Consider the following 17,182-nt stretch of genomic DNA (forward strand, 5'->3'; position numbering starts at 1 on the left):
AGGTACACACACAGAAACACACACACACACACACACACACACACACACACACACACAAACACACACCTACACACCCACACACAGGTGTACACACACACACACACACACCTAGACGCACACACGCGGCCGCGCCGTAGCCGCGGCGGCGGTGGCTCCGGGGCTGAAGCCGGCAGATAGCGGCGTTTACGTGGGCGGCGGCGCTTAACGAGAGGAACGCGGGCGGAGCGGAGAGAGAAAAAAAAACACACACAAACACACAGAGGGGTTGGAAAAAAAAAAAAAAACACTGAAACAACACCCGGCCTTTGTCAGCCCGACACATGTGCCAGATTTACGGCGGCCAATTACAAGCGCCGCTCTAGACTGCCCCCCCCCCACACCCCCCACACCCCACCCCCATTACCCTATCAAATGCTTTAATGGCCGTGTCCTCAAAGGGCTATCTGTTTGGCTTAGCCTCTCCCGACCTCCTCCTCCTCCTCCCCCTCCCCACCCCCCGCCCAAACCCCTCCCCCGTCTCCCCCAAAGTGCAGCACATATTACCGCCACCATGGGAAGTGACAGACAAAGAGTCTCCCCCCACCACCCCCCCCCACCACTACACACACACACACACATGCACATGCACTCACGCACACACACACACACACACAAGCACGCACGCTCATTGCCGCACACGCGCACATGCACGTGTGTGCGCACAAACCACACGCGCACAAACCACACGTAACCACACACGCACGCACACCGACACACTAACACACTAACACACACACACGCTCACACAACCACACAAACACACACACTTTTGGCCTATTTTTTGTTTGGTCCAATGAAACATGGCCTTCACTGAACACTCTGGTGTGAGTCGACAGGTAATTAAAACCGAGGGGAATTTGTGGTTCATTTGCCAGATAGTTATCTAAATTAAATAGCCTGCCTCAATGCCAAACTCTCGTGCTTCTCACCTCTCTCTCTCTCTCTCCGTATCCCTCTCTCTATCTGCCTGACTCGCCGTTACATCTCCCTCTCTCTGTCCCTCTCTCTCTCTCCCCCTCTCTCTCTCTCCCTCTCTGTCTCTCTCTCTCTCTCTCCGTATCCCTCTCTCTATCTGCCTGACTCGCCCGTTACATCTCCCTCTCTCTCTCTCTCTCTATCTCCCCCCCCTCTCTCTCTCTCCCTCTCCGTCTCTCTCTCTCTCTCTCTCTCTCCCATTTGTTGAGCTCACGGCAGCAGGGAGAAACAAAAGCTAAAGTGACAGTGTCTTCCTCCTCCTCCTCCTCCTCCTCCTCTGAGGGACTTTCTCCTGGGTCAGGTGATGAAGGTGTGTGTCTCTATGTCTTCATCTCTTTCCTCTCTCGGTGTCTTTCGCTCATTCTACCTATTAATCCAGTCATCATGCAGTCATCATCTATCACCTATCATCCATCTACCAGGTACCCATCATATACTCAACCCTCGATCATCCGTCCATCATTCATCCATCCATCATTCATCCATCTATCATTCATCCATCATCCATCCATCATTAATCCACCTATCATTAATCCGTCTATCATTCATCCATCCATCATTAATCCGTCTATCATTCATCCATCCATCATCCATCCATCATTCATCCATCTATCATTCATCCATCATTCATCCATCTATCATTAATCCGTCTATCATCCACCTATCATTAATCTGTCTATCATTCATCCATCCATCATTCATCCATCCATCCATCCACACACCCTCCCTCCCTCTCTCCCTCCCTCCCTCCCTCTCTCCCTCCCTCCCTCCCCTCTCCCTCCTCAGCCAACCAGCCGGTCCTACTGTAAGAGGCAGCATGATCTCTCCCTGTCACATCTGTTGGCACGTTGCCATCTGGCCGTGACGGCCAAATAACACTCTTCAGGGCAGAGAGGTGTGTGTGTGTGTGTGTATGTGGGTGCTTGTGCGCTGGTGTGTGTGTATGTGTGTGCATATATGCGTGTGTCAAGCAGAGCACAAAGGATCACTTTATCCGATTAGTATGCATCTCCAAAAAAAAAAGAAAAAACACCAAACAGAATTGCCCCCGCCCCTCCCCCCCCCCCCCCCCCCCCTCGTCACACACCCCTCTACTCCAATTAATGGATTAGAAAATGATGTTGAGGTGACACTCATGGTGGGACCACCATGAGATGGAGATTGGTTAAGGTTTTAGTTTGACACAATTTGAAATGCCGTGACGGACATACAGACGGTATGTCACGTGGCAGGCTTTGGTTCTGTAGTTGGGATTATTTGTTTGTATTTGCGTTGAGCGCAACTATTTTCATAGCACCGTGAAATCCCTGCTAATAGAATAAGTCCAATAAGTCCAGCTGGGTGAAACGTCGGCAGGGCAGGGGTTAACAACAAACTGATGATCCGTAATCAAACACACCTTCAACCAATCAGAAAAGGGCACTTGTAAAAAAACAACAGATGTGGCCGGCTATCTACTTTATCTTACGACGTCGTAGTTTTTTTTTACGAGGCTGCGAAAGCAACGTCAAACAGGGCGGTTTCGAAAACTTGGGCGGCCCTTTGGGACCGACCGAATTCAATACACCCGACGGAGGTGAGACGTGTGGTTGAAATGTTCCAACTGAAACAATCAGGCTAGCAGCTGGTGGCTAAGGGGTGATGAGAATTAGACCCTACAGGGCGTTGTTTTGGTTTAGGAAACTAAAGTGCTTTGTTTTTCAGGGAGCTAACTAGATACTAATAACTAGATCAGTTATTAAACAGAATTGTTTAATTCATTTTTTTTCCTTCCTTGGCCCTGACCGAGCGTGGCAGTGTATTCACTGGAAGCGCTGAAGGAGGTTTTCATTTATTGATGGTCATGTTATGTTATGCGATCATGGGATGTGATGAAGGTCACCACGTACAAACGACAGAGGGTTATATCTCTCTCTGTGCGGCGGAAAAAGCGTGGTTCACTGGACCTCGGACTATTCGTTTTACCGCAGACCAACAGACAAGACGTCAGTCAGTCAGTCGGACGGTCGACTGACTGAAAGGGCAGGCGAGAAAGTAGACCGAGAGACAGAGACAGACGGACAGACGGACAAACTGACTGAGGGTCAGAGAGGCAAGTAGGCGGACAGACAGACAGACAGACAGACAGTGGGACAGACAGACAGACTGAGGGTCAGAGAGGCAAGCAGACGGACAGAGCAGTCAAAGAACCAGACGGCAAGTCAAGCCCCTGTCGCCTACCAGACAGACCGCCCATCAAATTGACCGTCTGTATATTTTTGATTGACACTCACAAGTCCTCGGAGTGCCTTCCCATGTCAGGGTGTCAAGGCGTGTCACTCACTCACTCACTCACTCACTCACTCAAGGCTGATAACCCGAGACGTTGGCCCTCGATTCACCTCTCATCTCACTGCGGGCGCAGAAGCCGCTCAGGGTCCTAAATTAACCTCTGGGATGTCGTCTCTTCACCTGCCGGGGATGAGCCCATCTACCGACCTGACACTTGTTTTAATACGTTGACATTGTCACATCTAGCTGCCATTCTCTCTCGTTCTCAACTCTGCTCTCCGTAACGTCCAAATGATCTCCAACTAAGACTGGAATTACATATGTATATACAGTATATGCAGGTTGGTTTAATATTCCACAAAAAGAATGAAACTGAATGCTTAGAGCAATGGACGCTTCCTTGCTTTAGTCGTTGAATGAATCAACTTGTAACAACAGAGGCCTGTAGTAGAGAAGTATTCCTCATATTGATCATATTGAACGACACACACACACACACGGTACAATATGACATTCAAGCCATGCATAAAAAGTCCAACATCGTGTCCAGTAACAAACACGGTTCACTTCACTCTTTCATTTTATTGCTTTTCTTTTTTTATACTTCTACCATCTCGTTGTGTGAACCTTGGCCCCTCGACAGAGAAAAAAAATAAAGCAGGCAAAAATAAACGTTCCAGGCAGCAGTTAAATCAGGACGTTAATGGCGGTGGGGGAAAGCGAGGGCTTCACGGCTCCCCACCTCCAGTAATGACCGTCTTTACTCAACTTACTCACATACTGGGATAAAAAAAACAAAAAACATCTTGTTTTAAATGTAGACCTACTAATAAGCCTTTCCGGCGCCTTTTCACTCCTGACTCGTGCCTTTGACTCGCACCAGATTCCCACTGCGATCCCACCTGCAGCGTGGGGCTGGATTCTATTTTACTTTAGAATGGATATGTAGACTCGGTTGTGCAGTAGGTCAGTATGATGGATCAGAGATCAGAATTTTAACAACTTAATGTTTTTAAGTGAATAAATGAAAACAAAAGTATCTCTTCATTTCATGCTAAATTAATGTGTATTTTGGGTTTAAAGTAGGCTTCATTCATTAAAAAAAAAAAAAAAAGCGCAGTAGGCCTACCTCATCAAGTGGTCTAAGAGGTCAGGGGACCGGACCCTGAGAAGTGTGTGTGTGTGTGTGTGTGTGTGTGTGTGTGTGTGTGTGTGTGTGTGTGTGTGTGTGTGTGTGTGTGTGTGTGTGTGTGTGTGTGTGGGGGGGGGGGGGGGGGGGGGGGGGGGGGCTGCACCTGGTCACTTGTGTCGGTTTAATTGGGCTGACGTGAACGGGGCTCCGCAGGAACTCGGTCAGTCAACAGGCGACGGCCCGGGAGAGCTTCCGCTTCACCGGAACGCTTGATTCGTTGCGCGCATTTCATGCAGATCTCCAGCGCCCTCTATCGGTAAGTATATAACAGTTCATGGGTAGAATATATACAAATAGTGAAATGAAAATTCAGTGCAAAGGAAAAATAAGTAGGCCTATCAATTGGGATTACATTTTGGCCTAATCATTTTAAAAATGTGGCTCTATATTCATGGTATGGTAACCAGTATGTATTATTAGACATGTGGGCTACTGATGTAGCCTACATAATAATAGACGAATTTCACCCTCACCCTTAAAAAATACATTAATCCATCCTGTCAAGAGGAGAAATAATCATCCTCTAAACTCAGCTGGCATTAGAGTGGGAAGTGAACCCACGCCGGTATTTTGTGGGACTTGCTCTCACAGCCGTTATCGCCCCGTTTGCGGTAGTTGGTCTGTGCTGCCGCCTGGTGTTCAAATTGGTCACTACACATGTGATTTATTCATGTTTTATTAATTACTGAATATCCTATTGATTTGATTGATCTGAATTGAATTGGATCATGCCAAATGCATCTCTATCTCTCTCCCTCTTCTTCCTGTATTTATTCCTGGCTTGTTCTGTCTGACTTTGACTTGCCCCCCTAGCTTAGACGTGTGTGTGTGTGTGTGTGTGTGTGTGTATGTGTGTGTCTGAACATGTGAGCATGTGTGTGTGTGTGTGTGTGTGCGTGTGTGTGTGTGTGCATGCGTGCGTGCGCGTGTGTGAGAAGAGCCCTTTAGCAGGTAGGGTAACAAAAGGCGTCCAGCTTATTAATTATTTTCAATTAATAATTACAGCTTATTATGAATTTCCTGCCCTTTTCCACAGAGAACAAAATAGTTTTTTTGGTTTCAGCAGGAAAACTATCACTATCAAAATATGTGACATCCATTACCTAATTTCATTCTATATTGGACATTTTAGAAGTGGCTAAACATCACACACACACTTTTATTTCTCCAGGTTACCTATGCATGAAAGGGATCACATAATAAAGGACAGACACACACACTCTCTCTTTGTATCTATTGGTCGTTCTGATTGGCCAACACACAAAACAACACACCCACACGTGTACGCCAACACAGAATAAAATGATTAGAGTGTGATTTCGATTTTTTGATCACTGTTGGCCATTTTTTATTCATCGGACGAGTCACAGTTTAAATAAATAAAAAATACACATGATTGATTATTGCAAACTTTACTACCACTGTATAATATTTGTTATCGTATAGTCAAAATCACAGTGCAATTACATTGATGGCTTTCATTTAAATATATAAGTTAAAAGAGTTAGTTGTTGAAATGTTCCACACAGAGCTCATGTTAGTAGCTGTCCAATATATTTAAGTCAGCATTGCTTTCCAGGAATTACATTAATACAAACAGAGAAAAACATGAATCTAAAATATAAAAGTCAGATTTTTACATTGACAATGGAAAAAAATGACACAAATATTGATATCTTGTACTCCTGTATTGCTTATACTTTGTATTATTTTCAGGAAGCAAAAAACGAATGGAAAACAACAGCAACCAACCAAAACAACAAAGTAAGACATTTTAAGGTTCGTTTTTCATTTAGCATCCCACACGTCTCGCCAGCAATGAAAAAAGCCACGCATTTTATCTTTCACCGTTTTAAAAGGCTATTGTATTTTTAGGCTCATTGCATTCATATAAATTCATCCACAAAAAGATGCGAAAACAAAACCCAGCCATGAAACACATGATGACACGCCATACAAGACTTAGACGGCAGAACAAAATATATATATTTCATAAGGAAATTGATAAATTGATGTTAAAAAAGACTTACCTCGAGTGTAAGATTCCAGGGTGAACCGCACTTTGGACGGCTTGGTGAGACTTAAAGGGAGTTTAAACGGCGCCGGTCTAGGGAGCCGGGAATTCATGTTCAAGTACAATTTTCATTTTGGCAAAAAAAAAAGGTTTGTTTGATTAACAGCGGTCCTTCATTCTGTAAATGTACGGTCAAATGTTGTGGTCAAAAAAAACACAACAACCGAATAACACGTTTGGTGATGGAAGGAAACGATAGAATCGGGCAGCGCAAGAATGGTGTTTCAACCTGATTGGGAACGTGAAGATCCGAAAATGACAAACAATTCAACAAAAAAAGTGTCAGTACTTTTAACGGCTTAATCAAGCGCAGGGGGAGCGGTTGATTAGGAGGATACGTCTGGGATTCTCGCCTCTGATTGGTTAGAACCTTTAGACCGTGTTTTGATTAGTCCTAGCTGTTTGCAGGAGTTTATGGTTATGGTTATGGTTAGGGTTAGAGTTAGGGTTAACCCTTACCCAAACCCTGACCCTAACCATAACCATAACCAATCGAAGAAGAGCTTCCCAGACTTATCCTACGAAAAAAAATATTGCGCAGGGGGAAGGGACTCAAATACGGACAACAGCAACATTTCATCGTTCGCAAAAACAGGAAGTGGACGTGACATCGCGTCCACTCAGCCTACGTGGCGTATCACAGCGTTTTGGTCGGTAGTGTATGGCTTGTTTGGTCAGGCGATGGCTTCTGGTCGGTTTTTTTTTTCCTTCATTTTGGTCCTTTTGTCCGTCGGTAGAGACACCGTTCTAAAAGTTCAAAGTAGTCCGGAGGTTCGCGTGTCTTTAGGAAACGACGGTCAGAGTTTGGGCCTTTTACGTTTCAAGATCTCTCCCTCTCTCCCTCTCCCTCTCTCTCTCTCTCTCTCTCTCTCAGAGGTTGGTCTCGTCCCAGGACGGGTCGTTGAGGTTCTTGAGCACGCGCCGCACCACCCGCTCCATCTCCTTCCTCGCCCGCTGCTCCTCCTCCAGCGTGCGACGCATCCTCTTGTTGTCCTGGTTACGGAGAGAGAGAGAGAGAACGAGAGAGAGTGAGAGAGAGAGAGCGAGAGAGAGAGGGGGGGGACAAAGAGAGAGAACGAGAGAGTGAGAGAGAGAGAGAGAGCGAGAGAGAGAGAGAGGGACAAGGAGAGAGAACGAGAGAGAGAGAACGAGAGAGAGAGATATACACAGACAGCCAGAGAGAGCGAGACAGCGAGGGACAGAGTGAGAGAACAAGAGAGAGAGAGATATACACAGACAGTGAGAGACAGAGCGAGAGAGTGAGAGAACAAGAGAGAGAGAGATATACATAGACAGTGAGAGACAGAGCGAGAGAGAGCGAGAGAACAAGAGAGAGATATACACAGACAGTGAGAGACAGAGCGAGAGAGAGAGCGAGAGTGAGAGAACGAGAGAGAGGGGGAAGGAATAAAGAGCAATAAAGGAAAGTGAACGGTTTTCAAGCCAACTTGCTTTGCCCACAATCCTTCCTCTGACCCTCACTCCTTCATCATGAGCTTGGATGTTTCTCAAACCGCGGGTCGTGACCTCATATGCGATCGACCGGCGGGGGGTCAGCGCTCGGTAGTCCATTTAAATCGACCCCCTTTCACACTAAAACATGCTTTTAATGCAGTTATGGCAAAGTGAATGATACAGTGGGCCACGACCCAATGACACCACCAACAGAGCCTCTTCCCAGGGGAGCGGTCGTAGGACCAACACAGGTGTCTCTCGTTACACTAATTATGGCTCCAGGCGTAATTAGTGTAATGAGAGACACCTGTGTTGTGAGACGACACCTCTTTGTTAAAGGGGCTGTAGACCTCGGAAGAATAAGTCCCGCCTCCGAGGCTCCCGGTTCCCTCGGTCAAATGTCTATGGGAAATAACGTGGGGTTTTTGGATTGTCGGTGCCGTTAAAGTAGTAAACAATTATTAATGCTACTCTAACGGCACCGACAATCCAAAAAGCCAGTTGAAACTAGATGGAAAAGGTGTGTAGTTCAAAACGTGACGCAGCTTTTACTTCTTCTCCACCTACAGAGTTTGTTATGTACGATCATTCATAAACCCCATGTTATTTCCCATAGACATTTGACCGAGGGAACCGGAGCCTCGGAGGCGGGATTTATTCTTCCAAGGTCTATTGGATGTGTTCAAAATCGTTCCCTATTCACTCTCTCACTATTCCCTATATAGTGTTTATGATATAGTGAACTATATAGGGAACGAACAAACGAGAATTCGGACACTACGCTGAACATTTCTAAACGTCATTGTGGTATATGGGAGTAACATGTAGGGAACATCGTATGTTCAAGGCAAAGGCAAGGCAACTTTATTTATACCGCACTTTTCATACACAAGGCAGACTCAAAGTGCTTCACATATAAACAATGTCATACAATAAAAAGAAAATAATAGATAAGTAAAAGAAAACAAAAAAAGAGTAAAATAGATGGAGAATAAAGGCAAAGTTAAAAAAGCATTCTAGAAAGTGCAATGTATTTAAGATCAGATACACAGTCTCCCTGGTATACCCACGTTGGGACTCCAACTCAAATTTGGGGTATTTTATTGTCCACTATATAGTGAATGAAATCAACCACTGAGAATCCGGACACCACTACAGAATGGCGCGCGCCCCTATATAGTGCACTATATCCGTGATAGGGAACCATTTCGAAACACAGCTATTGTCGGCGAGGAGAATGCTCTCCACTCACCTGTTTGAGGTCCTGGACTTCATCCCTCAGACCGTACACTGTGTCCACCAGGCTCCTACAGGGGCAGGGGATAAACACAACCGTTGAGGTCACGTGATCGGGGAACGGTATCGAGGATTGACGGCGTAAAAGAGGGGTACGCACAGGGTACGTCAGAAGAAAACGCACGCACGCATATACGCACGGATGCACGCACACGTACGCGCAGATGCACGCACGCACACGCACGCATGGAATGCACACACGCACGCACGCACGCACACACGCACACATTACATTACATTTAGGGAATAAAGCAGCCTCTTTTATCCCAAGCGACCATAATTACATTTGTCAGAAGAAAACGGACACACACAAACGCACGCACGCACACACACACACACACACACACACACACACACACACACACACACACACACACACAGTCCCCCCCCCCCCCCCCCGTCTCACCTCTCCTCCACCACCGTCTGGCCGTTGCTCCGCGTCTCCTCCACGATGATCTTCTCCTCCTCGGGGAACAGCATGTGAACGTCCTTGCGGCTGGAGTCTAGGGGGGGAAAGTTCACGGAGCTTTAGTTCAATGAAGTGGTATATATTATACATTAGTATAAGTTTAGTTAAATGAAGTAGTATATATTATACATAAGTACACAGTATGTTACACGTGAACCTCCTAAGATGGCACAGTTTGATTGGTTCGCTACCTCGTGATATTGGGCGATACCTCCGTGATTGAGATCTCAAACTCGGGATATTGTTTTCGTCGCCCGTGGCGGTCGTCTCGTCACGATTATAAAGACAAATAAACCGCTAATAAAAACAAATAAATCCCGGCAAAAAGTGTTATCTTGTTTATTTTTGTGTTCACGTGTAGTAGGTGGGGGGGTCTAATTATATAATAATATATAATTAATAAATAAGCTTTTCAAAATAACACCTGGAACAAGAACTGTCAAAGAATGTGTGCATTTTTTACTTTTCAAATATTCAAAACTACAGATTTTTATTATTTTTATTCTTTCATCGTAAAGTGCTGTGGGAAACCCTGCATATTGTATAAGTACTAGTATGGAGTGATGTAGTAAACCCATCGTGACACAAACAACAACAGTGGGAGTCATTCTGAGAGGAAGATGGGTGCCCCACTTGGCCCCTAGGAAGGACATTGAGCCGTTTGTGACATCACAAGTGGGAGAGGCCACTCCCACAAGATGAAGCCCCGGTCGGCTCATCACCTCCGTCCGGACACTCCCACTTGTGATGTCACAAATGGGACTGATTTAGAAAAAGGCCCTTACGATGGGGAATGGGATATTTATACCTGGTGGCAGAATAGCGAAATAGGAACGTTTGAAACTGAATCTGAAGAGATACGACGAGATGAGGCCAGGAATCAAGTGCATCTGGAGGCTGCATCAACAACCACTTGGGGTTCAACACACAAGGACTCACATTTAACCCGGCAGGAACACGCTGAGGAGATGCACGTCAGTGCCCTGGCACATGCTTCGCAGGGCTAAGTGGATTTATTTTTGTGCCTTTTCTTTAGTTCTTATCTTAATTGATGTTTCTAAAAAAATGTATATGATTTGTGACATCACAAGTGGTGTTCTCCTCATCCACGTGTGGGGAAGTAGGAGCCCAAAACCATATCTGTATTCAAACATTTGTCTTAAGTGGACACATGTTCACTTTAGTTTTAATTTCAAAGACATATCTGAAATGTGACGGGCAGAATTCCCATCGTTTAAAAGACAAACTCACTCGCCAAAAGGACCGATCTCAAAGTGAGCTAGCATGCTAGCATGTTAGGGAGGATTCAACTCCACTGGCCTGTGTGACTGTGAAGTCTTTGGGAATACCGCTAGCAGATCATAAGCAAACGTTGTAATAAACCTCACATAGGACAATAGCCATGAATAAGAAACATGCTCTAGGTGGGACACACAACATGGCACACACTCCGAGAGTAGCTGTTGCGCTAACAAGTCTCTCCAACCCTCAAAAATCAGACTAATTCATGACCGAGTGACTAGCGACCTAGCTACTTAACGACCTAACTAGTTAGCATCCTATCTACTTAGCGACCTAGCTACTTAGCATCCTATCTACTTAGCGACCTAGCTACTTAGCATCCTATCTACTTAGCAACCTAGCTAGTTAGCGACCTAGCTAGTTAGCATCCTAGCTAGTTAGCGTCCTCGCTAGTTAGCGACCTAGCTCGCTAGCTCGGTGGGGGTGAAGCGGGAGCGGGACTGCTACGGCTGTACGCTACGAGGCCTTACGCTGCAGCGACATCATCCTGTAGCTAGGCGAGATCCAGACACTGTCATTTTCCGAGTCCTCTGATTGGTCGGTGCACGGCACCGCGGCCGCGGGCGCGGGGGCGGGTGGCGGCGTCCACGGTCACGACGAGGTGGGCGTCGGCCAGCACGTGATTGTGCATGAGGTCGGTGCCCTGCCAGGCTTTGGTGCCGGAGGGAAATGGGGGGGGGGGGGGGGGGGGTGGAACGGAATGAACCAAATAAGGACAGGATGGGGGGGGAGGGGGGGAGGGGTGGTGTCGGGACAAACCATTTTTCGGATGAGTCAGGCGGGAAGATGTGGTAATATTACGGGACAAATGATTAAAATGATGTTTTTTGGGGGGAAGGGACCCAAACGAAAGCAGTGAGGGAGGGATTCAACATGAACCAGAAGACGGGAAGGGAATGACACAAGACGACAATAAAGAGAGAGAGTAAAGACATTCACGTCAGGAGGAGAGTGGAACAGGAGGAGAAATGAAAACAACAGAGGAGAGAGAGAACTGTTAGAGAAAATAGCAAACCAGTTAGTAGAGAGACCATCTAGAAGTACACTCTGTGTGTGGGTGGGTGTGTGTGTGTGGGGGGGTGTGTGTGTGTGTGTGTGTGTGTGGGGGGGTGTGTGTGTGTGTGTCCTCACTGGAGTTGAGGGTCTGGCGGGTCCGGGCACTGGTGCAGTACGCTTCAATCACTTTCAGGATCTGGGCGTCCTCCTCCAGCGCTGCCGTACCTGGCCGAACGAGAGAGAGAGAGAGAGAGAGAGAGAGAGAGAGATAGAGAGAGAGAGAGAGAGAGCATCAAGCCCCTGACGTAATTAAAGTGGACATCTAAAGTAACGATATAAACTATAAAAAACGATAAACTATTAACTAACTCTTAACACATCACAGAGGGACGTATCCATTACACACTGACTCGATATCTTGTCAGGAAGATGTAGAAAAGTTATTTAACATACATCTCAATCTCAGTCAACCTCAGTCTCAGTCTATTGGTCAACACGTGAATGTGGTGGAGTGTTAGCGCTGGCCGCTACGCTACGTGGCTAAGCTACGTGGCTAAGCTACGTGGCTACGCTACGTGGCTACGTACTCTTCCTGGTGCTGAAGTCCTCCTCCGAAGGCTTCCTCTCCGGCTTCCTCTTGGGCAGCAGCTTCTTCATGTTCTTTGGACTTTTACTCTGGTCCTGGGAGAGAGACATACAGAGAGAAAGAGAGAGAGAGAGAGAGAGAGAGAGAGAGGGAGAGAAAGAGAGAGAGAGAGAGAAAGAGAGAGACAGAGACATACAAAGAGAGTAAGAGAGAGAGACAGAGACAACGAGAAAGAGAGAGACAAAGAGAGAGAGAGAGAGAGAGAGAGAGACAGAGTCAGAGAGAGATAAAAAGACAGAGAGAGAGAAAGAGACATAGAGAGAGAGAGAGTGAGAGAGAGACAAAGAGAAAGAGACCAAGAGAGAAAGAGACAAGAACAAAAAGAGAGACAGAGAAACAGAACAATAATTGATACAGTTTCGATAAATTGATGTAATCACTTTAGTCAACTCTAGGTAAAAACACCAACATTTGTCCCAAAAAATGCTAACGTCGCTTTTCTCAGTTTCAGATCATTACGGAAAACAACACTTTGGTTTTTTTTTTCTCCCTTGGCTACCTGCCAGACAAGGGAAGCGAAAAATAAATCACGGCGGCGGACATTGACGATTCTTTTAGTTTACGATTTTGACACCGTTTTACGGCACTTTACTGATTGAAAACATCATCCGTCTACGAATCAGAATTACGGCCAAAGTATACTACTCCGTAACTACGGAGACCCCTCGAGCATTCGCAGTTCTCCGTCTGGATGTCGGATACGCAATGCAACTCGCCGCCCGATCGATCTTATATGCTGACTACTAACCATGTAAATAGTGTTGAAAATAAACGTCCCAAAAGCTTTTCAAATCTTATTTGGTGGTTTACTAGTCCTTAATGTGCAAAGTAAACAATGTACAAAGTAAGGGGGAAAAGTGATTCCGGAAATGATTTTGATAGAGGACCAATCACAGAGCCTTGCCGTCTGATGACGTCATGATGCTCATCACCATGGCGATGCCGTCTCAAAAACATTGGAATGCGCACGTAGAGCTACGGGGAGGGTCACCGACAGGCTCTCCATCGACGGAGACGGCTCTCTGTGTCTACGTGCAGCACATTACGGAGGACTATAAATCCACCTTTGGACGCCCCCGGCGTTGCGTTACCTCCTTGTAGCAGAGGGTGGCGGACGGGCGGAGGGGGGGTGCGGGTCGCAGGCAGCTCTGGCTCCAGGGCCGCGGGGTGCTGGGGGGCTCCAGGCTGCCCCAGGCCGACCCCCCGCCGCCCAGCGACCCGTAGGTGGGGTTGCAGGAGGAGGAGAGGGGCGCGTGGGGCAGGGTGTGGTAGCCCGTGGCCGTCCCGCCCCCGCCGAAGCCGAAGGGACCGCTGCCACCGCAGGACTCTGAGTGCCTGGAGGAGGGGGTGGCTGGGTGGGGGGGGAGCTGTGGGAGGGTGGGGAGGGAGGGGGAGGGAGAGAGAGGGGGGGGGAGAGATGGGGGCAGAGAGGTGGAGGAGAGAGAAAGAGAGTTGGAGAAGAGAGGTGGAGGAGAGAGGTGGAGGAGAGGGGAGTAGAGTGGAGGAGAGGGGGATAGAGGAGAGGGGAGAGATGGTGGAGGAGAGGGGAGAGAGATGGAGGAGAGGGGGGGGGGGGAGAGAGGGGGAGAGGGGGCGAGATGGGGAGGGAGGTGGAGGAGAGAGTTGGGGGAGAGAGGGGGAGGAGAGGGGAGGAAGATGGAGGAGGGGGGAGTAAAGTGGAGTAGAGGGAGAGAGAGGGGGAGGAGAAGAGAAAGAGAGGGGGGAGAGAGGGGGATGAAGATGGAGGAAGGGGGGAGTAAAGTGGAGTAGAGGGGGAGAGAGGGGGAGGAGAGGAGAGAGGAGGAAGATGGAGTAGTAAAGGGGAGGAGAGGGGGGGGGAGAGGGGGAGAAGAGAGGGGGAGAGAGGTGAAAAACCTATTGATCACGGTGTCTGTTCCAATCAATCACTACCTTGGCCTCTAAAAGGAAGTGCGTTGCCATATACGGGCGTGTGTCTTACAGTGTGAGTGGCGTGCGGCTGGGCAGGCGCGTGCGCGTGCGCGGAGGGCGCGTGTGTGTGTTTGGTGAGCAGGTCCAGCCACTCCTGGAGCTCCTCCTGGCTGCTGCACGTCACCTGCATCCTCTCACAATGGCTGCCTGCAGGCACACACACACGCACACACACACACACACACACACACACAGAATTACACACAGATACATAAGAGAGTGACACACAGAGGGATGAACACACACGCACAGACACACACACACACACACACACACACACACACAGTTGCACGTGTGCACACACACACACACACACACACACACACACACAGAATTACACACAGATACATAAGAGAGAGAGTGACACAGAGGGATGAACACACACGCACAGACACACACACACGCACACACACATACACACACACACACACACACACACACACACACACACACACACAGAATTACATACATATACATAAGAGAGAGTGACACACAGAGGGATGAACACACACGCACAGACACACACACACACACATGCATACATGCACACACACACACACACACACACACACACACACACACACACACACACATACAGACAGACACAGAGCCACACACACACACATGCACACACACACACACACACACACACACACACACACGGGCACATAAACACACACACATAAAAACACACACACACACACACACACACACACACACATAAACACACACCCATGCGTGGTAAGTTTTCCACATCTAAATGAAAGCACCCTATAAATAAAATACATTTAAAGATATTTGATCATCAGGATTCTCAAAACGACAATATCCAACCAACTCACACACTTAACTAGCCCCATGTGAGGGATGGATATTTATATTTATGGGCGCGGCCGCACATGGACGAACACAAGACTGCGTGGGGAAACTATGGCAACGCCATGGCTGTGCGCTCCCTTACCGGATATTTCAAAAGCGTTCCTGATGTTGTCTCCGTCTTCCATCCGGGAGATAAGCATTCCGGACAGCGGGATTCTCCCCTTGGGAAGTGAAGCACACAGTCAGACGGGTTCACTCCCTCTCTGCCGCCAGCTCTCATCAGGAGAGGCTTTCATTATTCATTTGATCATTTATTCATTCGTTTGTATCTCTTTTTCTTTTTCAAAAGCGTTTAGCTTTTCTTTTTTTTTTTACGTCAACTGTTAACCTGTTCTTAATTTATAAACTATTTAAAGCCTAGTTAATCAACATTTACCATATTCTTAATTGATTCACAATTCAAAGCCTATTTCACGGCCACTGTAAAACTATACCTATAACTATACTTTTGTCCTTTGTGTGTGTGTGTGTGTGTGTGTGTGTGTGTGTGTGTGTGTGTCTGTGTTTGTGCCTGTGTGCATTTGTGCGTGCCTGTGTGTGTGTGTGTGTGCGCGCGCGAGTACCTGGTAGATGAACCCACTCATCCTGGGGCTAGGGGAGAGTACGAGCAGAGTGTGAGCGAAGAGAAGGAGGTAGCGCTCATTCCTTTCCTGGAAAACACACACACACACACACACACACACACAGGCACGCACACACACACACACACACACACACACACACACACACACACACACACACACAAACAGATCAATTTGCATGGTCAAGAAGTAATCCTCCCATAAAGATAGATTATTCTGTTGGTTGATTAAAGATGGTTTCCGGTGTCTAAACGTAGACCGGACCAAAGGGTCCAACAGCATCATTACGGGATGAGGGTTATCACCATAGCGATGACGTCATGATTCTCATCACCATGGCGATGATGTCATGATGCTTATCACCATAGCGATGACGTCATGATGCTTATCACCATGGCGATGACGTCATGATGCTTATCACCATGGCGATGACGTCATGATGCCCATCACCATAGCAATGACGTCATGATGCTTGTCGCCATGGCGATGACGTCATGATGCTTATCACCAAAGCGATGACGTCACGATGCTTGTCACCATAGCGATGACATCATGATGCTCGTCACCATGGCGATGACGTCATAATGCTCGTCGACCATAGCGATGACGTCATGATGCCCATCACCATGGCGATGACATCATGATGCTTATCATCAAAGCGATGACGTCATGATGCTCGTCACCATGGCAATGACGTCATGATGCTCGTCACCATAGCGATGACGTCATGATGCTCGTCACCATGGCGATGATGTCATGATGCTCGTCGCCATGGCGATGACGTCATGATGCTTGTCGCCATAACGATGACATCACGACGCTGATGCAGTGCAGCGGTGGTTGGAGCGCTGTGTGTTGCCATGGTTACCAGGCAGCCCTGGGTGAAGACCCCGGTCTGGACCATGTGGAGGACGGGGCCCAGGGTTCTGATGTCATCGCCCTCCCAGTTCCTGATTGGCTCGGTGAGGATCTGCAGCTCCAGCTCCTTCCTCTTCCTCACCTCCAGGCACTGGGACTAGAGAGAGAGAGACACACACACACACACACACACACACAG

At 47.6% G+C, this 17,182-nt stretch overlaps 1 protein-coding gene across 1 annotated transcript in view; it reads right to left on the minus strand.

Moving 5' to 3' along the window:
* Nucleotides 1-5,841: 5,841 nt before the first annotated feature.
* arhgef7b (Rho guanine nucleotide exchange factor (GEF) 7b) overlaps nucleotides 5,842-17,182 on the minus strand; it is a 24,470-nt gene continuing 13,129 nt past the window's right edge. Inside the window, exons 12-21 of the mRNA XM_084487870.1 lie at nucleotides 16,994-17,140; nucleotides 16,108-16,194; nucleotides 15,627-15,705; nucleotides 14,676-14,812; nucleotides 13,807-14,082; nucleotides 12,657-12,750; nucleotides 12,205-12,294; nucleotides 9,709-9,805; nucleotides 9,259-9,313; nucleotides 5,842-7,544 (exon numbers count right to left, since the gene is read on the minus strand). Coding sequence (XP_084343996.1) covers nucleotides 7,422-7,544; nucleotides 9,259-9,313; nucleotides 9,709-9,805; nucleotides 12,205-12,294; nucleotides 12,657-12,750; nucleotides 13,807-14,082; nucleotides 14,676-14,812; nucleotides 15,627-15,705; nucleotides 16,108-16,194; nucleotides 16,994-17,140 — 1,185 coding nt within the window. The 3' untranslated portion in view covers nucleotides 5,842-7,421. The remainder of the gene's footprint in view (nucleotides 7,545-9,258; nucleotides 9,314-9,708; nucleotides 9,806-12,204; nucleotides 12,295-12,656; nucleotides 12,751-13,806; nucleotides 14,083-14,675; nucleotides 14,813-15,626; nucleotides 15,706-16,107; nucleotides 16,195-16,993; nucleotides 17,141-17,182) is intronic.

Source organism: Micromesistius poutassou (genome assembly GCF_964030765.1).
Source record: "Micromesistius poutassou genome assembly, chromosome: 24".
NCBI classification, from domain to species: domain Eukaryota; kingdom Metazoa; phylum Chordata; class Actinopteri; order Gadiformes; family Gadidae; genus Micromesistius; species Micromesistius poutassou.